Consider the following 24,525-nt stretch of genomic DNA (forward strand, 5'->3'; position numbering starts at 1 on the left):
TCTATTATATTCCAAATAGAATTATTAATATTTAAAGCTAGAAGGTTAAAAGAGCATCTAATCCTACCACCTCATTTTAGAGGTGAGGAAATTGAAATTCATAAAAAATTCAGTGACTTGCTTAAAAATCACTAGAAGTTTTGTTGTTTTCATGATTAGCTATATTTGTTTTATTTTCAAAAATTCACTGCAATATATTTCACTTACTATAAAATTCACCTTTTGAAGTGTACAATTCAGTCGTTTTTAATATATTCACAAAGTTATACAACCATCGCCACTAAATCCATAACATTTTCATCACCCTCGAAAGAAACCTTGTACCCATTAGCAGTCATTCCCCATTCCCCCTGTCTTCAGCCCCTGGCAGCCACTGATCTACTCTCTGCCTCTATGGATTTGCCTATTCTGAACATTTCACATAAATAGAATCATACAATATGTGGCCTCTTATGTTTGGCTTCTTTCACTCAGCATAATGTTTTCAGGGTTTGTCCATGTTGTAGCATGTATCAGCATTTCATTCCTTTTTATGACCAAATAATATTCTATTATATGGATTTACTACATTTAAAACAAATCTGTTCATCAGTTAATAGACATTCGGGTTTTTTCCACTTTGGGAAAATATAGCTTGACTAGCTATGTTTTAAGGTTATATATTACCTGGTTGGTGAAAGAAATATAGTAGCACACATACTAGTAGACACACACATATGCATATATGTGTGTCTTGATTCTCTTGGAAGTAGGGGGAAATCAGTACACTACCCTCTATGAGTAGTAAGTTCAAAATTATTGATTTTAAAGTAAGGTTACTACCTTCTTTCCCATCTCCATAACCTTTTTTTTTTAGGAATTTCAAATTAGGAAAGTATCAAAGAAATATTTTAGCTATCCTCAGTGGTTTAAGGTGATTCAGGAAATGCTGAAGTAGAGAGATTGAGTTAATTTGCATTTCATAGGGTGGTTTGATGCATGCATGCAACATACTTTAAGTCTCAGCAAAAAAATAAAGGGTTAACTAAGTCAGCAAGTTTTGATTTTTTTTGTTTAAAACAAATATTTTGTAATGGTGGTTTCATGTTATATATAAAGTCACAGTTTAATCAAGTATAATAAAAACTGCATGTCAGTCAATATATTATTCTTTTGTATTTCAATATTTCCCATGATTTTTTCCTGAAATCCAAAATGTAAAGAATGTGGGTTTCTTTCTTTTAGTTTATTACTTTTTTTAGTAATCTCCACACTCAACGTGGGGCTCCAACCCATGACCCCGAGACCAAGAGTCACAGGCTCTTCCAAGTAAGCCAGCCAGGCACCCCCAAAATGTAAAGAATGTTGAATTCACACAAACCAATCCTTTAATTATTGCCACTGCTCCTTATATGGTTTTTATTTCTGTTTTCTTTTTAAAATTGGGAGTCGCAATCTGGATATCATGTTCCATTCTGAACCTGACCAACATAGTATCACCAGTGGTACATCTTATCCCTTCATCCCTAGCTTCTAAGGAGATGATACTCCATTGCTACTGTGGATGTGGCACTTTGTTCATCAAGTGCTTATTGTAAATTGAAGTGCAGCCTAGCGTAAGACCCAAGCTTTGAGTAAGCAGGTCTTTATGAAAGCAAAACAGAATAAAAGGCCTTGGACGGGACACCAGTCTACAAAAGAATGCCATGTTGGGTAACAGGACTTCTGGCCTTTCTAATAATTGTTCTTTTATTCAGATAGCATTTGTTGGATTCTCTATGTGCCAGAGCTGTGGCAGGTCTGTTCATAAAAGTGAGTGAAAGTTTAGCCCATACCCTTGGCTCAACTCGGAGCCACTCACAATCCAACAAGGCAGTGGGCACTTCATCTGTTAATAAACTACAAAGGTCTAATAGAGGCACATATGATATTTCTACTTCAGTCCAAGTGTCTATACCAGACGTCACAAATGGTGTCATCAAGCTACTCCAATTCTGCTGTCTTAATGGAGTGTACATGAAAAGAAGAATGAATAGAGAAGAGCATGGATTTCATTTTCTCATTAGCTTGATCCTTATTCCAGAAAGGGACTAACAGCTGGCATAGAGATTCATTTAGCCTCATTTCACACAAATTATGAGTACTTGGAGTGGGACTTTTTTTGGTATGACAATGAGTTCTAGCCATAACAAGATTTTTAAAGTAATTGAATAATTATATTTATTTATGAGCCTTGGAGTCACAACCTTTTATCTTCACGCTCATTGTTTTAGCTGAACCAATACAAGCATGAGAATTTTCAAATAAATTTTCATTTTTTGCCAAGTAGCAGACTAACGAAAAAGTTTAAAAAGTTTTAAAAAGTTGATTTTCCCAACTGATTTTTCTTCTTAAAAAATGATACCTTCTTACAGGTAGTATGTATTCCACTTGCTCAAAAAGGCAACAACTTTTTGTAACTTTTTTGTTAGAACGGGCCTCGGTCTTTGATAGCAATCTTTTGTTAGACAATTCTCGTTACACAATAACACCCCTTGGTTCCACTGTCCATTAGCTACCGACTGACCACACCAGAGAAGAGACAGGAAGCAATGCCTCTTAGTTGAGCTCCATTTAACACTTCAAGATCAAATGAAAGAATCTGAACAAACACAACCAATTACATGGTTGCAGTCACTTTGAGATAGAAATTGCATCATGGAAATAGTTAACTGAAAACCAGACAATTAAGACTTGTGTGGAGATGAAGGGTAGAAACCTGTTCTGTAATTATGACTTCATGTTAGTTTTATTATTTATATCTTCAATGTGTCTTTAAAATCATTTTGCTAATGAAAATTGGTACGCCCACTATGTGGTAGGCAAGTGATGTGAAGGGGAATTGATTCAGAATTACAGCCCTCCTTCTAGGTTCACTCATGAACCAAGTGTGTAAATTGGTCTTTGCCACTATCCCATATTCCCCACACCCACCCCTTGCAACATTAAACTGCCAAACACCACCCAGGAACGGATTTCCTATTTCATCATTTAAACCCATTATCTTGTCCCCTTACTATCTTGCCAAACTGGTTTCCCTCCACTTACATTTTCGAGACATGATGTGGCAAGATAACAAGTCTAGACTATATAAATAGACAGTTGGATCTTCAAGTTGAAACAGAGGACCAAAAGGCAGTGGTCCTCTTTGTTTGATTTTCGGAGTACCGCCCAAACTTGTAATCCCAAGAGATCTTCTAACTCCAGAGCATTTCCTTGTGTTTAAAGTGTGCCCGTGTAGTGGTATTACGCAGGAAGCTATCCGACAACTACAAGGCAGCAGTTTGGGGAAAAAGGGGTGCAGCACATTCTGTTGAAGTTGGAGCCTTTGCCTAACTTTCCAATTAGAAAACGGTTCACTTGGTAAAGATGAACTTAATCTCTAGAGACTGTTTACATACCCAATGACGGTTGGGATCTTGGAGTTGATATTTTGAGTGAACAAGCCAGGGAGAGGGGGTAAGGGTGGGGGGAAGCCCTCTCGATTCGCCTCAGAGGATTTTGTTGGCTCTAACCAGAGTTGTAGAGATGGGAAAGTCTCCACCCATGCCCCCAATTATCTGTCCATCCAAACACTTCAGAATGTTATCTTTTTAAATGTCAGGCATTTGGCCACTGTTTTACAGAGTAAGATTTATCTAGAAATGACTGTCAAGACGAGCTTGGTGAGTAACCAGGGATAAAAGGTGATGTTATCTCGGAAGGTTGCCATTTAGTGACATGCCCTCATTACGTTATTTAGGTCATGTATCCCCGCTCTAGCATCCTCCCTAATATAGAGGATATTGAGAATGTGTCCTCAGAAAGCTGTTAGTGGTAATTGATAGTGACTTGGTAAAATGTAGACAGTGACTGCGGAGAGCCGAACGGGAGAAGTAGGCTGATGACAGAATGCTTGGGGTGAGTCCTGGGGCTGAAGGGACAGATCTCTGGGGGATGACTTGCCCATTAGAGGAGTGACTGAAGACACCAATATGAATAATGGTAAAATGGGGATGGACTTAAAAATTCCCACAGAACTGTTTTTCATTCTTTTTCACTGTAAATCTTTCTGAAAATAATACAGGGTTGGAGGGGGAGGGGTGGCAGGGGAGGTGGGGCGCCTGGGGTTTACCTGGATTTAATCCTCTCAAAGTTGTTCAAACCAGAATGACTGTTCCCAGTCAAAGCACCACTTAACTGCCTCTCAGATGATTCTAAGAAAAAGCCTCCTTGTAACAGCCTCAGGAACTGATTTCAAATCCCAGGCCTTTGTCTTTCATCTCTCTGCTCTTGAGGCTCTGGGTAGTGCCACATCTGGTGGTGGTTTGTGTGAAAGGAAATAATATATATAATAGTTTCCTGTTTGGTCATTTAAACCTATCCCTGTGCTGGACAGAATTTGACCCACCTCACTCAATAGCAAGGTGTCCTCTAGCTAAAGTACCCATTATTTACCACAGCCGGTCAGCCAAAGCGATAGTGCTTTACCACCAGCCCCAAAGCTGCCCAGGCTCCCTATTTTGACCTTTATTGTTTTCATTTACACAGATAATATTGTTAATAACTGAAACTGGAGGCTGGGACTTATTTCTTTGGAGCATATAATTACATTTGACAAGACACTCCCCAAGTCTAGTAAATATGGTCATCATCCTCTTAACCCTTTTTGGAACCAGATTTCATTTATTCCTGAATTTTAAAAACCTTGAGCTTTATAATTTATTGTGCAATGACTGACAACACAAACAAAAACATGCTAATAATAAAATGAAACATATTTAATATTTTGAATTCTCTTTTTCTAATTTCGCTTTAGTTTTCTTGTCCTGACAGTTTTCTTACTTGACAGTCTTGCCCTGGAGGTTTTTCTCTTGTTTACTTGCAGAGGTAGCCAGTTTTTTTCTCTTTGGGCATGTCAATTTGTGGTACTGAATGTCTGAGAGGACCATAGAATTTGTGACATTATTTCTGTATATTAGAATCTTTTCACACAGCAAACTCTTCAACTATAGAATGAGGACGGACCATCCTTAAATCCGTGCATATATTTGGAGAAAAAAGATCTGTTCTGCAACCATCACTTGCTTTTTATTCTAGTCTCTTAAGCTAATTTGAATTTCTTCTTCCTTAGAGCTGTTAGAAATGTATGGATACATCATTTTAGTTTGGACCTGCTGAAATGTTTATGATAAAACATTAAGAAATGTTTGTAGTAACACGGTATGAATGTGTAGGACAGGAGTGAGCAAACTGTGACCCTTGGGCCAAATGTAGCCAGCAGACTGTGTACAGAGGTTTTTACATTTTTAAAGGGTAGTGGGTTGGGGGAAAAACCAAAGAATATGGAACAGAGACTATATGCGTCCCACAAAGTTTAAAATATTTATTATCTGTCCCTTTACAGAAAAGTTTGCTCATCTGTAGCTTGGGCTAGCATCATGTGTTCGAGTTTAAAACCTTACATTTAGAGCAGCCAGTATCTCTTTAAACTTTAGGTTGGACTCTTATTGACTACTGTCTGCTATACCAGGGTAAATTATACTGTTTATTCTAGTGTTCTGTTTAGTTGACTAGATGTTAGTACTATTTATATATTCTAGTGGTTTCCAGTTCTGGCTGCATTTAAAATCATCTGGAAAGCTTTAAAAATGCTGCTGCCTGGGCGCCTACACCAGAGAGCCTCATTTCAGGCATAGGTGTTTCCTACATTCTCTTCAGCTGATTCTAACGTTCAGGCAGGTCTGAGAACTACAGGCCTAAACCATTTAAAGGTCTATTTGTGAATTAACAGCTAGACCATATTCTTAGGCAGTTTTTATTCACATTGTTCATTAGAAACATAATAAAGATGCATTATACAAATTGCTCTTTAATTTCAAGACAGAAGTGTTGCTCAGGGAAATTTTAGCTGAGACAATTTTGAAATGTGAGGAGCATATGAAACAGATAATGCAGAGCCCAGAGAAATAGAATTTAAAAGATAGGAACTGAAAGGAACATGCTGGAAAAAAAGAAAAGAAAAGAAAAAAACCACTCAGAATTTCAATACACAAATCACTGGGTAGATTTCTTGCTGTCTGGGTAAGTGTATCTATTTTCAAAAGTGCTATTAACATAAACAGAGCAGTAAATCTGGGGCACCATACTTTTTTTTTAAGTTGTTAAGAAGAATTATATCAGTCTGCAGGTGTCACACGCAGTTACTCAGAATCAGAAAGAAGGCTGATCGGGGGTTAGAAGATCTCCATCTATCTATCTTTTTGCAACCAACCACGTCCAGGCTGTTTATTTAATACTTCCTCTTGCTAATGAACATACTGGTTGGGGATGGGTCGGGCTTTCCCATCTCAGCATAAGACTGCAAGATTTGAACGTGCCCTGGCGCTGGCTTCACTGACCACAGCAGGTACCCCAGGCAAGAATCTGAGCAGTGATAACAGGTAATAACAGAGTGTGCATCAGACCTCTGACACTTTTCCTTCCAGTTTATTTCCTTTTTCTCCCTCACTTACCACCGTGTTCTTTTCCCTCTTCTTTTTACATTTTTTCCAAACCAGCAAGTGCGGAGGCAAGACACATCAAAGCAGAGATGGGAAGTGAAAGAGCTCTCGTTCTGGACAGATTAGCAAGCAATGTGGCAAAACGAAAAAGCTCAATGCCTCAGAAATTCATTGGTAAGAATACGACGCTTTTTCCTGCTGTTGTTAGTAGATAGTTTAAATGAGATAACATAGGGTGCTTATGTATTACACAGGCCCTTAACCTCTGTTAAAATAAGGTACTTGGTTTTCCGTTGTCCACTTTTATTCTTTGTGCTTCAGTTTGATTACTAGGGCAAATAGAATAAAATATTTTCACGGAATAACTCCCAAAGATGGGTGTATTTGATATCCAATTTCCTAAATGGAGTTGGTGTTAAAAATGCTGTTCCTTCCTCTTTATTCTGAATGACATATGTTGCATGAGAGAGTTTATGCAATTGACACCAGTAAGATGTTTGAGATAGCATTTTTGTGACCTTTTGTAATTATGTTTTACAAGTCGGTTCCGTAATCATACCCCAACCTTTTTCGTGCTCTAAAACTTATTGCCATACTTTCTTGAATTTAATTGAGGATTGGCTTTAAAAGAAAGTTGGGAAAACATAGTTTTAAATAACAAGGCAGGATTCAATCATTTGTCTTACAGGAGTTAATTTTTATGCCACTGGTTTTCACGTTGTCAAACAATGCAGCAGAATGAGATAGCTAAGAAAAAATTTGTTCTTTAAAGTGTTGGGGCTGCTGAGTGGCAGAGATGTTTTACCCAACTCTTCCAGATGTTTACATAAATGTGACTATGGTATTTAAAATAGATTTGTATTTGTGAAGGGGGCAGTTGAATTGAATGTATCAGTTTTGCTATAAATTGAAATTTGGTGATATTGAACAAAAATAGTTATCACACGAAAATAGACCTCCCTCAACATCAGTAGAATTTTAGAAACCTGTCAATCTGTTTTGCCAAAGCTACTTGCTGCTACTGATGTCTTACTATGGTCCTTTTGTGCCTAATTCTTTTCAATAGCTTTTACAGATATTAAGTACCTGCGTGGTTTTTATATCTGGGTAAATTTTATTCTGGTCTAGATCATTTTTGTACAGACAGGTATTTTATTTGAATTATAGAGACATATTGAAAGAACTCATATATTTCAAAATTACCTAGGTTGGTATTTATGCTTATTTAAGTGCTTATGCCTTATTTATTTTATTTTGATTAGTTGGAAAGTTTTTGTCTCCTTTTAATCACTTTAAGAATTGTGTCAGACTAAGTAAAGTTGGTGCCTTTCAGGTTAGAGAGACACACCCCTCCCACCTCCCACCCCCCACCCCCCACCCCCCGTTACCATCTTCCCTCTCCTTCATGAGAAATGTCAGGGGGCATGTAGTGACCTCCATGTGGGGCTTAGGAGCAGTGGATCAAGTGGATCAATTGTGATTCCAAGACATGATCTTAAGACATTGCTCATATGTCTTTTGATTTTGCCTTCTGTGAAGAAATTCTGACTGGAGTCAGAACAAAGGAAAGTAGAGGTTTTTATTCTATGAGTGTAATTTACTTTGTAATTTGTTTTGGGGAAAGTTTTGACTCTAGAAATGGCTGTACTTGATATGGAGAGGGACATGGGGAGAAATGGGCAAGGAAAAAAAATGTAAAGTGACTCAACTTCAATCCAATTATGGTCAAGCAGCTTTGGTCTAAGAGAACTAACATATGAGAGAAGGTGCTTGGTCCTTGTAGCTGTCCTACACCTATAGTTGTTGTTTTTTAAGATTTATCCATTTATTTGACAGAGAGAGAGGGCAGGCAGAGGGAACAGTATGCAGAGGGAGAAGGAGAATCAGGTTCCTCACAGAGCAGGGAGCCTGATGGGGGGCTCAATCCCAGGACCCCGGGATCATGACCTGAGCCGAAGGCAGATGCTTAACCGACTGAGCCAGCCAGGTGCCCCTGTAGCTAACCTACATTTGAGCTAAAACCCTACTTAATATAATAAAAGTTGCTTTGGTATTATCATGGGTTTAAGAAAACATGTTTCCTATGTCCAAGTCCATGCCATTCTGCTTGTTGCATCAGGGATCTGTTCCATTTGTTACCCTTGTAACCAGAGGATTTTCAGTCCTTCATTTCCAGACTCAGGAGACATGCTTATAGGTGCTGATTTCTCTCATCTTCTGAACCATCATGTTCTCTCTATGCGGGGAATCAGGAAACCCAGTACAGTTAGCTCTTGATTTAAGCTGAGGTAGCAACTTCAGGGCTTCAAGGCCCTGAATAACTGGGGGAAATTTTGTTTGGTAAATTGTGGTATAGTGCAGTAGGAAGAACACTGGATTTGAAGCCAAATGACCCAGGTTCCGATTCTAGCTCAGTCATTTCTTAACTGTGTGTGTTTAGACAAATCACATAACCTTTCTGGGCCTCTGTTTACTCATCTGTGAAATGAGGAGACTGAATAGGTGATGAGGTGATTGGGAAGGTCCCTCCCAGCTCTATCATTCTACAAGTCTGCGAGATGAATTAGCAAAGGCTGCAATTATGAATACCACTTTGTGTTTCTAAGCCCATATGTGTAGATTCAGGTAACTGTTTTCTCAAGGTTATACAGACAAGGTGTTTATGTTATGAACCATGTCATATATTTTAGGGGTTTTTTTGTTTGTTTGTTTGTTTGTTTGTTTGTTTTTAGGAAAGTATAGTTAAATCTGAGAATCTATAAAACGGCTGCATTAGCCCAACATTCATCTACTTTACTGAGGGCATTACTACTCGTTCATTTGCTCTTTCACCCATCCATTCATCAGGAAATGGGGGACGGCGCTCCTGCCATAGCCATGATGTTCTTGCTCCTGAGCCTTGCTCTAATCTTGTCTAGCATTCGCTTATATTCTGAATCTTCCTTTTAGAGATTGTTTTCAAATAAAGGAAACCCTTGAGTCATTTAATGGAATCTACCTTTTTGAAAGGTAACAATATTGGGGAGAAAAAAGGAACATTTTGACACTGCAGTGTATGGGATGGAGTGCTGCAAAACACACGGGGTTAATGTTTTCCCTCCTCTTCTCTTCTGTCTCCTATATTTCCTCTCCACGGCGCCGTTTTCTAAAAAGATTTAGCTGCCAGGGAAATGGCAAAGGGTAAAGTGTGAAGGAAGAATGAGTCACTCCCTTTAATCCTTGATGACAGTTGCACAGCACTCAGACCAACCTTGGCTTCCCTGACCTCTTGAACTATGAGGGTAAAGGTGAAATTATACCATCAGGTCAGCCTGTTACTTTCCCAGCAGGCTAAAGAGAATTACCAGTAGGTAACATTTTTCACACATTAGAAATGAACTGAGGGGGGCGCCTGGGTGGCTCAGGCCTTAAGCGTCTGCCTTCAGCTCGGGTCATGATCCCAGGGTCCTGGGATTGAGCCCCATGTCAGGCTCCCTGCTCGGTGGGGAGCCCGCTTCTCCCTCTCCTGCTTCCTCTGTTAATGTTCTCTCTCTCACTGTCTCTCTCTGTCAAATAAATCAATAAAATCTTAAAAAAAAAAAAAAAAGAAATGTACGAAGAAGATAGACAGGTTGGGTTAAGTGTAAGTACATTTAGAAACAGAAAAACATGCCTCTATTGAAGAGTAAGAGTAAAATTAAATTGCCTATGTAGAAGAAAAATAAAATAATTTATTTCCTTATTCTGCAAGAAATTTTGTTTCATTCTCTGTATTTAGGACATAAATTGACATACATTCATTAGAAATCAGCATCTTTACATCATCAAAATAATTCTCTGGTTGCTCTTTTCAAAGGACACGATGGCTCACTTTTAGCACCTAACCCTTTTAAGAGTTGTCCTTTCTCTGCATTTTATTCTCCTGTTATAAACTTGTTTGACTAGACTTCTAACTAGGCCATCTTCAAATACTTGGCTCAAAATAGAAGCCAGATTTCTCTCCTGGAGGGAGGAGGAAAACGACTACATTTCTGCATATTTCTTTTTCTGATTTTCATTCTTTCTCCAAAAACAGATGTGTTATTCCAACCAAAGTGGTTACCATAGCATCCCCTTATTATTTTTAATTTTATGTATTATTTTATTAAAGGAAGTTTTCATGTTGAAAAGAACATGAAAAAAGATCTCACTCACCCGCAGTAAACATGTTAGTGAGGTTTTGACACTTCAGCAAACACCATCGATTCTCCCTGTGAAGTAACTAATGAGAAATTGTCTGCTTTGGTTAACAGAGAGACAGGAAGCAGTTTGAATACCCGTTTCTAACAGCAAAAAGTATCTTCTCCCACCCCTTCCCAAAGGACTGAAATCTATAATCCTATAAGTATTACAGAATCATAGCATTTTAGAGCTTGAAGGGTTATCAGGAACACCCAGCAAAGTTCTTTTCCCAGGGAAGGAGGGAGGTTTGGAGAGATGGAGAGATGCAGCTAGTGGGTGATGGAACAGGGCCAGGACAAGGCCTACAACATGCTGCAGTCCAAGGCCTTCCTTCCCTGGGAGGTCAACCCGAGCAGTGTGTGTCATATGTGCTACACCAGGGCTCTGGACATGGAGGAGTGTAGACATTGAAAGCTGGTGGAAGAAAAAGCCCCTGAAGAAGCGCAGTCATTCCCCTCCTGGGGTGGGTGTTTTCTTGAGAAAAGGAGTCTTCCGCTGGTGACTCCATCAGGACTGATGACATCCGAATAGCACCTCTCACAGGGGACAAGCCTTCTACCTCAACAAAACATGGTCTCCAACTCAGTTTTCCTCACCTCCCCCCACCCCAGAGTTCTCTCTGTGTTTGCTCCCCTTCCTGCCTATTCTGTGGCTCCCTTCTACTCTCCTCCTCCTGGAAGAAGTGTTAGTCACTTTAACCTCATTTAGCTTGAGATCAGAACCATCACCTGACAAATATTCCATTTACCCTCCCTGCCTGCCCTCCACTCCTATTTTAGAGCATGTGCTTACAGTAAGAGTAAGCGATGATATGCCTGGGATATGTATGAATGTAGCGGCAAGTACATTTCAGTGACTTGAAGAAACTTAAAAAAGAAAACCTGAATATTTCCCGTCACCCCTCATGATGCCTGTAATAGTGGAAATGTGTTATTTTTCTAAAGTTCAAATCATTCCCCCCCTTCAAAAAAACCTTTCAATGGCTTCCCATTGGAATAAAATCTGAACCACCCAGGTGTTCTGAGCCTTGCACAATCTGTCTCCAAGTTACCTTTTCTAATTTTATCATTTCAGCCAACTAATCTTTTAATTCAGCTGCAGTGAACTGCTCCCACTTCTGGGTAATACTTTCCCTTTTGTATATAATGGTTCTGTCCATGCCGTCTGTCTGGAATGCCCTCCCTCACGTCTGCCCTTAAAATTACATGTGGTTGGGGTGCCTGTTACGCATCCAACTCTTGGTTTTGGCTTGGGTTGTGATCTTGGGTCGTAAGATCGAGACCAACATGGGGCTCTGTGCTCCGCAAGGAGTCTGCTTAGGACTCTCCCTCTCTCTCTGCCCCTATCCCCTGCTCTCTTTCTTGCTCTCTCTTAAAACAAATAAATAAATCTTTATTTTTTAAAGGATTTTTAAAATTTATTGTAAGAGAGAGAAAGAGCAGGAGTAGGGGGAGGGGCAGAGGGAGAAGGAGAAGCAGACCCTCCGCTGAGCAGAAAGCCCAACATGGGGCTTGATCCCAGGACCCTGAGATCATTACCTGAGCTGAAAGCAGATCCATAACTGACTGAGCCACACAGGCGCCCCAATAAATAAATTATGTTTTAAAAATACACATGGTCTACATTCCCATAGTCTCCTGAGTTCTCTCTTTGCTCTGTCCTCCCCCTGTACTCAGGGTGAGTTTAACAGAGTTTTTTGTGATATACAAAGCTGTCTCCACCACCACCATCACTGCCACCACCTCAGATTACAAGGAGACTTTGAAAAATAGGTTACTATTTGTCCGACATTATGTGGCATATTTGAGAAGCTGTCTGTATTTTTCTCTTCACTTTCTTGACTACTCTGTACTTTGTTCCACCACATAGTATTAGGGGTACCAATTGTAATGAAATTGTGTATATGCTGCATCTCCTATTGGACTGCAGTTATGTTTGGACTCCTCAAAGCACCTTACATGGTGTGAGGCTAATTATAACAATAATAATAATAATAAAAGAGCTACCACTTATTGAGTGCCTACATATGCTAGGAACTCTGTTAAGCACTTACAAACACCACAACAACTCTGTGCATCATAGATACTTCTTGAATTCACGGTGCTGGTCCATATGGAACAAAACACAGTTGCTTGTCCACTGTATATGGGAACCATCCCAGCAGAGAATCTGAAGTCACTGACAGTGGTAGGATTGTGCAGCCATGGGCAAGGTGGCAGCCAGGAAACAGCAATTAAAGCTCAAACGCAGGGGTGCCTGGGTGCCTCAGTCGGTTAAGCATCTGACTGTTGATTTCCACTCAGGTCATAATCTCAGAGTTGTGATATTGAACCTCACATCGGGCTCCACACTGGGCGTGGAGCCTGCTTAAGATCTTCTCTCTCCCTCTCCCTCCGCCCCTCTCCCTTCCTCCTCCAAAAAAATAAATAAATAAATAAATAAAATAAAAAATAAAATCTTAAAAAAATGCTCAGACACAGGCAGATATCTATGGGCCCTTAGACTGCATCCTACTTCTCCATTTACCGACTAAGTGACCTTGACAAGTTAACCTGTTTGTAGGTTAGGTTCTTCATCTGACTGAGAGATGTTAATTCGTTTTAGGCAAATGAGAGAATATGCAGAAAGTACCTAGGACAGCACTGGATATATAGTAAAGGCTCAATAAATAGTAGCTACTCTTATTAGTATTATATATAAGGCTATATATATAAGTGCTAGGTAGTATGAAGTATAAAAACCAGAGGTAAACAGATTAGGGTGGTGGATCTTGTCGCTCGGCCCCAAAGGCAGAGGTCTGAATCCACGTGCTCGGTGAATGTCCCTTTTAGCTCTAGGTGGTGATTCTGTACTGTCAAGTTGACACTTGGAAGCCAACAACCATATACCCTCACCACATCGTAGCAATTTGGGTCAGGCAGTTGCTCAGTTTAGAGTTACCAAAGCCTAGACAGTAGAGATTGACCCCTTAAAAAAAAAAAAAAAAAAAAAGCACAGGTAAGGAATGGTCCTGGCGCCTAAACTCAGAACTTGCTGTTGCCAGTTGTACTTTCATCAGAAGGAAACCTCTAATTCAGCCTGAAGCTGCTATCATTAATCATTCAAAGGTGTGGTCCAATTTTGACTACAAGCTGGACTAGAGGCTCCGTGCAGGTTTGGGAGAAGTTACACTCTTGTGGTTTGACTAACCTTTTTTATGAGTGTGTTACTAAAGAAACGTGAGCTGTTGGCTTTTCAATTACTGTAGCTTACCCCTTCTGGGTTTCATACACATTGAGTCATCGTGTCTACAGGTGACTGATAATCATCTGCACTACTCAAGTTACCGTAACTCGGAGATGAGGGGATCTGATGATTGCAGGTTGCGTGCACGTGAAGATCTGAGGCTCCCCTGTCTTCACAATGAACAATGGTCTGCCTTAACCACAGAACTCAGTCACATATTTCCACTCATCCAGGGGTGTATTTTCCTCTTACTGTTTTGCCTTTTACAGCTTTAGCACTCAGCTGTCTTCTGACATATGCTGCAGGTGGTAGTCTGTGAAACTATAGGCCTAGTTCAGTAAAGCAAACTCTTGGGAGAAAGGATAAAAGCAGAGTTTGTGATGTGCCTGCCCCACCCCGGAAACCTTCTGGAACCTCTCCGTTAGATGAAAAGATGAAAAGATTCTCAGGGACCCCTGTATTTGAGGAGTAGAGTAGAGCCAATCACACTGGAAAATTATCACTGAACTCGAAAAGGCCAAGAAAGCAAAGTTCATCATTCCTGTGTCACTTTCAGGGGAATGAATATTTGTGACCTTAGCTGGCTTTCATGTTCTCAGCCTCACTCTTTCAAACAGCTTTGATCAAAGATATATCCAGTCTGGAAGTTGAAAATAAGAACTACTGATGACCTTGGCAAAGGTCTGCTTTTCTCTTGCTTTTTATTGAGTTGCCAAGGCAGGGTGTTTTCTTTGCAGATTTTTTCTCTTAGATATTTGCCTAGAAACTGTCAGGTTGGCCTTAAGGTAGTGTGGATGCAGGACAAATCTCTTATTCGATTAGATCTTCTAGCTGGTCTTTCTGGGTCCAATTCCTCACTGGTCTGGTCTTACACTTTGCTGTTCCATTAATATTCTGAAAACATTTTGACACAAGCCTCCATTGCTCAAGGGCATGAAGTGGTTTTTCTCTTTGTTCAAATCTTTGTTCAAATCTAAATCCTATGGTTGGTCATTCAGAATGCCCATCCTTTGGTTCCACCACGTGTTAACTTTTTTCAATATCTCCCCAAATCTGGGATGCAAAATGCCAGTAGGCCCACAGGGCAAGAAAATTATTTTGTTTTTTAGTTCTCTCTCAATCTTCCTGATTATACCAAGGAGAAAGATTTAGACTTAATTTGATGTTAGTCTTCTTTCACACGAATCTTACACTTGGTAATCTGTTTTTAAACAAAGAGAGGGGAACTTTGTGTCCAGGTAGTCACTGCATCTGATCAAAACTTAAATTGTTCTGTTTCCTTGTCTTTATTTTTCATAGTTACCTTCTATTTGTGGTAAGTGAGTCTAGCTTTCTGTTTATATTAGTGATAGAAAGTTTACTTAAGAAGCAAATTCATAGGGGCGCCTGGGTGGCTCAGTCATTAAGCATCTGCCTTCAGCTCAGGGCGTGATCCCAGGGTCCTGGGATTGAGCCCGGCATCAGGCTCCCTGCTCCGCTGGGAGCCTGCTTTTTCCTCTCCCACTCCCCCTGCTTGTGTTCCCTCTCTCACTGGTTGTCTCTCTCTCTGTCAAATAAATAAATAAAGTATTAAAAAAAAAAAAAAAAGCAAATTCATAGGTGCCTGGGTGGCTTAGTTGGTTAAGCCTCTGCCTTCAGCTCAGGTCATGATCTCAGAGTCCTGGGATCAAGTCCCTCATCGGGCTCCCTGCTCAGTGGGGAAGTCTGCTTCTCCCTCTGCCCCTCCCCCTGCTTCACCCCCCCCCACCCCGCCCCTGCTCATGTGCTCGAACATGTGCTCTTTCTCTCTCTCAAAAATAAATAAATAAAAAATCTTCAAAAAAAAAAAAGCAAATTCATTTTAGTGCAAAGAAAGAAAAGAAAGAAGGAAAGAAAGAAAGAAAGAAAGAAAGAAAGAAAGAAAGAAAGAAGAAAGAACAAACATGTGAGCTGATTCCAACAAAACAAAACACCCTAACATTTACCAGGTGCTTTCTATGTACCAGGCATTGTTCCAAGCACTTCCCAGTGACCCTGGGAGGTAGATACAGTTATTATCCCATTACACATGAGGACTCGGAGCCATAGACATGCCAAATAGCTTGCCCAGGGTCATGCAACAAGTAATTGATGAGCCAGCGTCAGATCCAGTCCACCTGATCCAAGAACCCATGCAGTCAACCACCACACTACCCTGAGGTGTCAGTATTGCAGAATGTGAAGAATAAGTGAAGTTTGAAAATTCTGTAGTTCATACTTCCTGATACAGCTACAGCCAAGCTCTCCTAACTTTTCCCTGCTTGTGTCCTGTGTAGTCCCATATTTCTGCCTTCAGTCATGCTCCTCCCTTAATTAGGATGTCTTGTCGACCTCTCTGAAAATCTAAGTTGTACCAGTACATCAAGACCCTTCTCAAAATCTGGTTTTTCTGAGAATGCTTTCCCTGCCTCAGGTACTCCTGTATTTTTTGTACTTCCTTAATACTTAAATATATAATTTGCACCAAACTGCCTTACCCTTGCCTTATAATTCTTTTTACAGAAGACATGTTACTCCCCTGCTTAAGTGTCAAATGTGGCATTGAGAATAAAATTAGGGGCTCCTGGATGGCTCAGTTGGTTGAGGGTCCAACTCTTGATTTCGGGTCAGATCATGATCTCAGGGTCATGGATTAAACCCCCGGTCAAGCTCTGCACTCAGCATGGAGTCTACTTGAGATTCTCTCTCCCTCTACCCCTCACCCTGCTCGCACGTGTGTGCGCGCACACACGCACACACACTCTCTCCCTCTCTCTCTCTCTCAAAATAAATAAAATCTTTTAAAAAATTAATAAAATAAAAGGCCCCCACAGAGCAGAGCAGCCCTTTCACAACTTCTAACATTTATTTTTTCCAATTCCATGGATACAGGTCTTGTTTCTTTCCCACTAGGTTGGCAACCCCTCAAGAACAGGAACTGGTTCTTCCAATTCTTTTGTTTTCTTGTGTTCTTTCATTATTGGACCCTTTACTGTATGACAGTGACAGGGTTTGGAAGCATAACATGCCTAGGGAGTGTTACAGAAGAGAGGATATGGTTCAGCAAATCTCTCCAGAATCTAGCGTCTACAGAATGAAAAAGCATCAGCGATACCTTAGCCTCACTTTCGGTACTTGACACATCCTCCCTGCTTTCTCTTCCTTCTACCAGCCACTCACCACTGAGCACATCTGCCATCACTGCAGACCCTGCTCCTGCCTTCCCTGTGGCCAGAGAGCCTCTGTTTTCTAACACACAACACCCACACGCCCCAAAGGTGGCTAAACTCTATTTTCAGAATTTCTCAGCAGTTTGACATGAGCAGTAGGAGACGGTGACCACAAATAAATTTTTCAGTTAAATGTGAGATGGGTCCTAATGATCACATGTGTATCAATGATGCAGTTTTTTCAAGCAAAAGAATAATAAACTTTATGAAAGGAATAAAGACCATGATCTTTCAAGAAAGCTTTTCTAAAACTTTCTACATTTGAAGTTCTTTTACTTAAATCTCAGTCTGGTGATGATGTGTTTGGGGAGTGGTAAGTTGGAGGTTTGGGGGCTATTTTTTCTGCCTCTGTAGCTATTTAAAAAGCTGCAGAGGCCAGTTGCTGAGCGTCCCCACTTCTTGCAGCACTTCCGTCCCCCGAGCTCCCTTGTATTACAAGCAGAAAATAACAAGCAAATAACAGTTTGGGATTGATTGGGTGTTGAGAGTCCATGAAGAGTCGAAGTGCAGAGGTGGCCACACTCCTGCACAGTGGTAGCTCCCTGGCTCCCTGAGAACCCTGCCCTGGTGTCCTTTTGCTTCTTTTTCTCTGCTTTTCTCCAGCACTCCCCTCTAACATGAGCAGTGGAAACAGCTCACATTGTAGCTTCAACTTAACGACATCTCTGACTTTCCCTTTTGCCTACTGGGTTAATTTATTTTGACTGTCCAAATGTGTGCTGTCAGCCACTGTCCCTTGAGATTGTCCCCAGCACCAAATGGAACCATCCTGCCTGGGCTGGGTGTCTTAAGCAGGCCACATGTCTTTCCTCCCTTTTCAAGGACTCTGGAAAATCATTTTACAAACTCTGCCTTTGTGTTCTTCTTGTAATTCTTTCTTTCACTTGTTCTAGGTGAGAAGCGCCACTGCTTTGACGTCAACTATAATCCTAGCTATATGTACGAGAAAGAGAGTGAGATAATACAGACCCGGATGATGGATCAAGCCATCAATAATGCCATCACCTATCTTGGTGCCGAAGCCCTGCGCCCCTTGGTCCAGACACCACCTGCTCCCACCTCAGAGATGGTTCCAGTTATCAGCAGCATGTATCCCATAGCCCTCACCCGTGCCGAGATGCCAAATGGTGCCCCCCAGGACCTAGAAAAGAAGAATATCCACCTGCCAGAGAAGAGCCTGCCTTCTGAAAGAGGTCTCTCCCCCAACAATAGTGGCCATGACTCCACGGACACTGATAGCAACCATGAAGAACTCCAGAATCACATCTACCAGCAAAACCACATGGTCCCCCCGAGGGCCCGCAATGGGATGCCGCTTCTGAAGGAGGTCCCCCGCTCTTATGAACTCCTCAAGCCCCCACCCATCTGTCCAAGAGACTCGGTCAAAGTGATCAACAAAGAAGGGGAGGTGATGGATGTGTATCGGTGTGACCACTGTCGAGTCCTCTTCCTGGATTATGTGATGTTCACTATTCACATGGGTTGCCACGGCTTTCGTGACCCTTTTGAGTGTAACATGTGTGGATATCGAAGCCATGACCGGTATGAGTTCTCATCTCACATAGCCAGAGGAGAGCACAGAGCCATGCTGAAGTGAACATCTGGTCCCAGAGATGATTTACGCCTGAGCATTTGACATCATTTGTAAAAACCGACACCTCACCTAACAAGTTATTCTCCAAAATAACCCAATTCCAAACTCCTTTCCATACCATTTTTAGTGTCCAAAGTGTCATGTTCCCATGGGCAACAGGGAAATGCTGTCTTCATTCAGAACTTGTTTGCAGATACATCATGTTATCATTTTTGTGAGACATTTGTTTTCTCATCAGGGAGCTGAATTTTTATGATATTTAAAAGCCAGTGAAGTATTTGGTCATTATCTTTTGCAGCAATGGAACAAGCAGTCCTTGGAGTTTGTTGCCAGTCAAAAGAATCCCCCAGTTGTGCTGCATGAGACATTCTTTCCAAGATACATCTGCCATATGTGGAAAAGCCTTTTGGTCATACGCCCAGGTCCACAAAGAAGAGCTCACCAGTTCACCTCTCTGGGAAGCCATGCCCTTCTGCACTTAACACAGGCTGAAAGTCTAGGATATAATCTCCTCATCCCAATAGCAGGGAAAAGAACAGCCATAAAATAAGTATCTGTTACCAGTTACTGAAGACTCCAGTCTCCAAGCAGCAGACCCATTTCTTATCACACAAGGAAAAAAAATTAAGTCATTTGATGATACTTCTGCTTCAACCCTTTTACCCTCCCATATCAGTTAAAAAGGTGCTTTGGGTTAAACCAGTCATCTATAGGAGAAATTCTATACCAGAAGAATTAATGGTTTTAAACATAGACCATCACTAAAACTCCACGAAGTTGTCCATTATGGATGATGGCATCCATTTCCTGTGACCGAGATCGGTAGAACTGGACTCTGACGGAGAAATGGTTTAGCAGCACCCTGGGAGGAGGGGAGGGGCAGCTACTTGAAAGTTCTTGGTCTCCTTCATGGAGCATTAGTATACAGACCTAAAGCAAATTTGCCAATGATTTTTTTTTTTTTTTTGACAGAAAACCAAACAATCCAAAAGCCTGACTTAGTCTCCCCCTCCCCACAGGAGAGGAATCAGGGACAGACATCATGAGTGTTGTTTGGGTCAGTGCCAAGCTTCCTGAAGAGGTGAGGAGGGGCGCACTTCTGCTGACAGGTTCTCCTTGATCAAGCCAGGTGGGGTTTTCTCCCCGTTTTAAGTGGAGCTGCTGTATGCCAGGAAGATTCCTGAAAGTCAGATCTTGGTCCTGCAGATGTATTGGCCAGCTTTATGGTTAATTATGAGAGATAGGCTATCAAGGAAAAGTGCAGGGATAATTGTAAAATTAGTACTGCAGTAGGGGTCCCAAAATCTGTTTGCGAATTCCATATTGGCTGCTAATTAGCTATATGACTTTGGGCAAATCACTAAACTCTTAAAACTAAGTCTCTTCAACCATAAAATGAGAGTTGGGCTTAGACACTCTCTAAGGTCCCTTCCAGCTTCAAATGTATGTGATTATGCTGTAACCCCAGTTACCTTTTAAGCCTTTTAATGTATGGGTATTAAGCAGGAGAATATGTATATGAATACCTGTTTCACATTTCTTTGGTGTGAAAATGGTAGTGTTAAATTTTTCCTTTAACCACTGAGTTGTGAATGTGAAGAGAATGGTGGAGAAGAACAAAAAACAGGAAGGTATTTTGATCTTGCCCCAAAGTGTACACACAGAGTGGCACCTGCAACTGCTTGCCAAAGCCATTTTTTTTTTTTCCTTTTTAAGAACTGGTGTTAGTGAAAATAAATTCTGCTTCCAGGGACAACTTCATGAAACCTATTTACAAATTAAGAGTAGTTTTGTGCACATTTCTACCAGAGCCAAGAATCCCCAATTCCTGTTAGATTCGTATTTTATGTATCTGCCTTGATATTTCAAAAGGGCTTAGGCATTAGACTCAAACTCAACTAATTTATGTGCTGTCAGTAATTAAAATGTTCCACCTCATACTGCACAAATGGCTTATCCTTCTTGGTAGCATGGCGTCTGTCTCAGGAAAAAAGATTTTGTGAAATTCCATGGTAACAGTCCCAACATGTTTGAGATTTTGGCTAAAAGACTGGATGTATTTCAGTGCGTAGTCTTCAGCATTCCCTGTATTTCCGTAATCCTAGACTCCAAGCTACGCCAGGTTGCTGACCTCCATTGTGGCAGAGGAGCTGCTTATTATACTCTTGAAATGCCACACGTCCTGTTGACTCTTCAGGGGACAAAAGAGAATTTGGAAGCAAGAAAGTTGGAGAGAAAGCTGGGGAAAGCAAGCATTTCCAACAGATTAGTGGAAAAGTCTTTCTGAAGAAACCAACTTTTGCACCTTGAGATAGTGAAAGAGGCCCATCCCACTAACCTGGGACTTTTTTGAAGACATGACCCTCATTTTCCCTGTGACTAACAGATTTTCTGAATGATTTCCATTCTTCTGAGGTCAGTTTTTTAGGTGGGGTGACCACTCACACATGCTACTGGGCCTAGATCGGGGCACGCCAAGTCCAGAGAAAATTTATATGTGCCAACTCCACGTTTGTAAATCATAAAGTCGAACCAGGTAGTGTGTAGTGGTTGCCAGCACACAGGCAAACGTTTCCTTCTTTAGGCTCCCCTCATACCACTAAATGCCCCTCCCCTTGCTGGGGATGGGGGGAGAGGGTGAAGGAGAATCTTAGCACGGTCGCTTAGAAGGGCAGAGTCAGAATTCACATCCGACCATGTTGGACAGTGAGGTCCTGCAGCAGCTTCAGACGGCACATTTCCTTTCTCAGTCAGAGTCCCTCTGACATGCGCCTTGTAGGCCTGGGCTGTCTGTCATTTCCCACCACATACCCAGGAGGCCACAATCTGGGGAACGTCCAGCCCCACGAAAAGCTCCCTTGCGGCCAAGGTGACAGAATTGGGATGAGTGGGGAGGGGAAGAGAACCGGCTCTCCAGATGTTCCTTATCACCCGCACTCGAATTGTTGCACAGGTATTTCCTACTGGCAGAGACCTAAACAGACGTGTCTCCCCCATTACCCTCCACCACCACCGCCAGGGCATAAAAGATGTTGATAAATCCACCAGCGTTTAGATTCCTTAAGTCGTTCTCCCTAAAAGATTCTTGCCTTGATAACAGATAAGCTAACTAATCGTATTCCTTCTTACCCGTTCTGAGCTGTTCCTGACTCAGCTTCTGACTTTGTCAGTGACAACACTTCTCACCTTTTAAATGCAGCACTTAACATTTTGCTAGGCCCATACTCCCAGTGGCCCAGATATAAAATGACCTCAGATTTCTTTTGCAAAGAAAAAACACAAAATTTTGCTTAGTTGAAACACTGTGTTATGAACAAATCTCACACCAACATAAAGTTTTTCCAAGTAGTCTCTGTATCACTGTTCTTATTCTCCTCCTCTGCTTTTTCCCCTCTGCTAAATGTGAGGTTTAGCAGGTTTTAAAGGAAAAAGCAGTACTGCTGATACATATCCCAGCACAGGCAGTAAGACCGTAATGGAAATGTTAAATGCTCAGAGTCCTAACTTTAAAGTGTACCCCACAGAGAGCAGGTCCGTTGGTCTCTAGTGGAGATTTGGAAACTCCAGCCCACTCCAGATTTGAATCCTCAGAGATAGCCAAGCTTCCTTCACAAAGACTTGGAATTGAGATTTATGAGCTCAAGAAAAGGAATGAGGAAAATTTTGTCCTAGAAAATACCATCAGGCTATACAGAGGAAGAGAAGAGATACACAATGATGTCTCTTCTCTTTTAAAGAATTGGGAGCTGTTTTTGCACTCAGAGAGTATAGATCAGAAAATATCTCTATATAGGTAGAGTTCAGAAAAACAGAATGGATTTGGGACTCAAGTGCCTGTAAAGAAGACAGTTTTGGCCTGAAACCAAAGGCTAGACCTGGGCCACCCTAGGAAAATGAGTCTATTCTCTAAAGCTAAAGGAGTGAATGGTTCTGCAAATGATCAGTGAACCCAGGGCTGGGCACTGCTGCCTCTAAGGACTGTGGACTCAGAAGAGCCTGCAAGAGAAGTGTAGGCTTTAGACTTTCGTGAGCTCAGAACACAAGACTTCAGCTCCATTCACCCAAGCTGTAGATAGCGCTTTCCCCACCATGCCGTCAACATGATAAACAGGTCTTTGCACTTTGAAAAAGTTGAATGCAAGTTTCCTCTAAATATTGCAAGACTGGACTGTCGTATACATTGATGTTGATTGAGCTGTCATTTGAAAATGGAATGTTAATGTTTTGATTAAAAAATGTAAGGATATAGTATCTACCTCCCAAGGATGTTATGAGGTTTTATGTAATTTTGTCTATGGGATGATGTTACTTGGGGGGAGGGAGGATTTGGGATAGTTACAAAATTTCCACTGTATGTACTGTATGTGGATTTAAAGACATGGAGATATTCCAAGGCCCTGCTAGGACCACAGTTCAGTAATTCAGTAGCCAGTGGAGGCCTCTGATCTCTAGCACATGGTTTCCGTCATGTTATTTTAATGTGTAAGAGTAAAGAATACGCTGATGGTTAGAAGCAATATGAGTGAACGTCATGCTGCAGACACTTCATGGCATTGCAGCCAGCGAAGTAGAATGGCTTTGCTCCCTCCCCGTCTCATGAGCTCTCAGTTATTAACTCCCCAAGTAACTTGAGAGTTTCCTCAAATCATCCTCACCGTCCATCTCCCTGTTGGCCCTACTCTAGAAAGCCTGGAGAGCATCCCATAGTGTTACCCACCTCCTCCCAGGCCCGTGGGGCCTAGCTTCTGAAGTTGCTTTGCTTCTTCCTCTCCTAATAAGACGGAGAACAAACATTTTAACATTATTAGGGAAATGGAGCAGCCTTAAAAATGATCCCATTGCCAGTGACTCATTTATACAAGGACTTTTCCAGGTTAGCAGACAAAACCCTTTTTGGTGGGCCTGCTTCTGTGGGTTCACAGAAACCAAATTACTGTGGGTTGCAAAGAATTAGCAGGTCATTTGAAAAGCAGACATCCCTTCACCCAGACTGTGGTTTTGCATGCTCAGGTTCGCAGTCTATGAGCTTTGGTGAGGGATCATTTTGGCTACTGGAAAAACCATAGGTTATTTTTAATTTCTGGTTGCTAAAGCCACCACACGTGTGGTCTGTGGATAACCCTTGTCTGCAGAATGACAGGGGAAGAAGGGAAGCTGGTTTGGGGGTTCAGAGGGGCTCAGGGTGGCCTTCCCCCCAGGAGGAAGGGAGGGAGCCCTTGCTGAGTGGTTTTGACACGGCCTGTGCTCATAGCACGCTCATCTGGGTTTCTCAGAAATGCCCGCCCTGCCCAGCAGTGACCTTCCCTCTTAACTTCTCTGGAGTTTTACCCAGAGTCCACCCATTTGGAGCACTGGAAGGTGTTCTACTCCTCCTCCGTAAAGATTGTTTAAAGAAAGTCAGCTTCTGAAATGTAGCAATGCTAACCTTGCCAGAACCATAAGGAGTGTATCGTCACAGCAAGAAAAAAAGAAAAAAAAGAAAAAAAAAAACCCTGCTGATAGTTTCAAGGTTTCTTTATCATGTTTGATTTTTACACTGAAAAATAAAATACTGGTGTGTTTAAAATTAGTCATTGTGCATGCCTATCATTTGTAGTTGTCATAAAATGGAAGGGTTTAATTCTGCCTCTAGGACTATTTTCTTAGTTTAGCCCCTCTGACTATTTCTTAAAGTCCAAGTACCAAGGTAAATGAAATTATCACCGAAGTAAGGCCTTGCTGAGCCTGCCACTGGCATCCTGCTGCTGGCCCCCATACCCCTAAAGTGGGGTCTGGTTCC

At 41.4% G+C, this 24,525-nt stretch overlaps 1 protein-coding gene across 2 annotated transcripts in view; it reads left to right on the forward strand.

Annotated features, from left to right (window-relative positions):
* Nucleotides 1–24,313, forward strand: part of IKZF3 (IKAROS family zinc finger 3) — an 83,419-nt gene extending 59,106 nt beyond the window's left edge. The window contains exons 1-3 of one of the 2 annotated variants that reach the window (XM_026512933.4): nt 6,257–6,440; nt 6,558–6,674; nt 18,046–24,290. In XM_026512933.4, the coding sequence (XP_026368718.2) occupies nt 6,590–6,674; nt 18,046–18,749 (789 nt within the window). In that variant the 5' untranslated portion in view covers nt 6,257–6,440; nt 6,558–6,589 and the 3' untranslated portion in view covers nt 18,750–24,290. Of the gene's footprint in view, nt 1–6,256; nt 6,441–6,557; nt 6,675–18,045 lie in introns of those variants that run through there. The other variant, XM_026512935.4, reaches the window with a different exon arrangement.
* Nucleotides 24,314–24,525: the final 212 nt, after the last annotated feature.

Source organism: Ursus arctos, unplaced genomic scaffold (assembly GCF_023065955.2).
Source record: "Ursus arctos isolate Adak ecotype North America unplaced genomic scaffold, UrsArc2.0 scaffold_24, whole genome shotgun sequence".
NCBI classification, from domain to species: Eukaryota; Metazoa; Chordata; class Mammalia; order Carnivora; family Ursidae; genus Ursus; species Ursus arctos.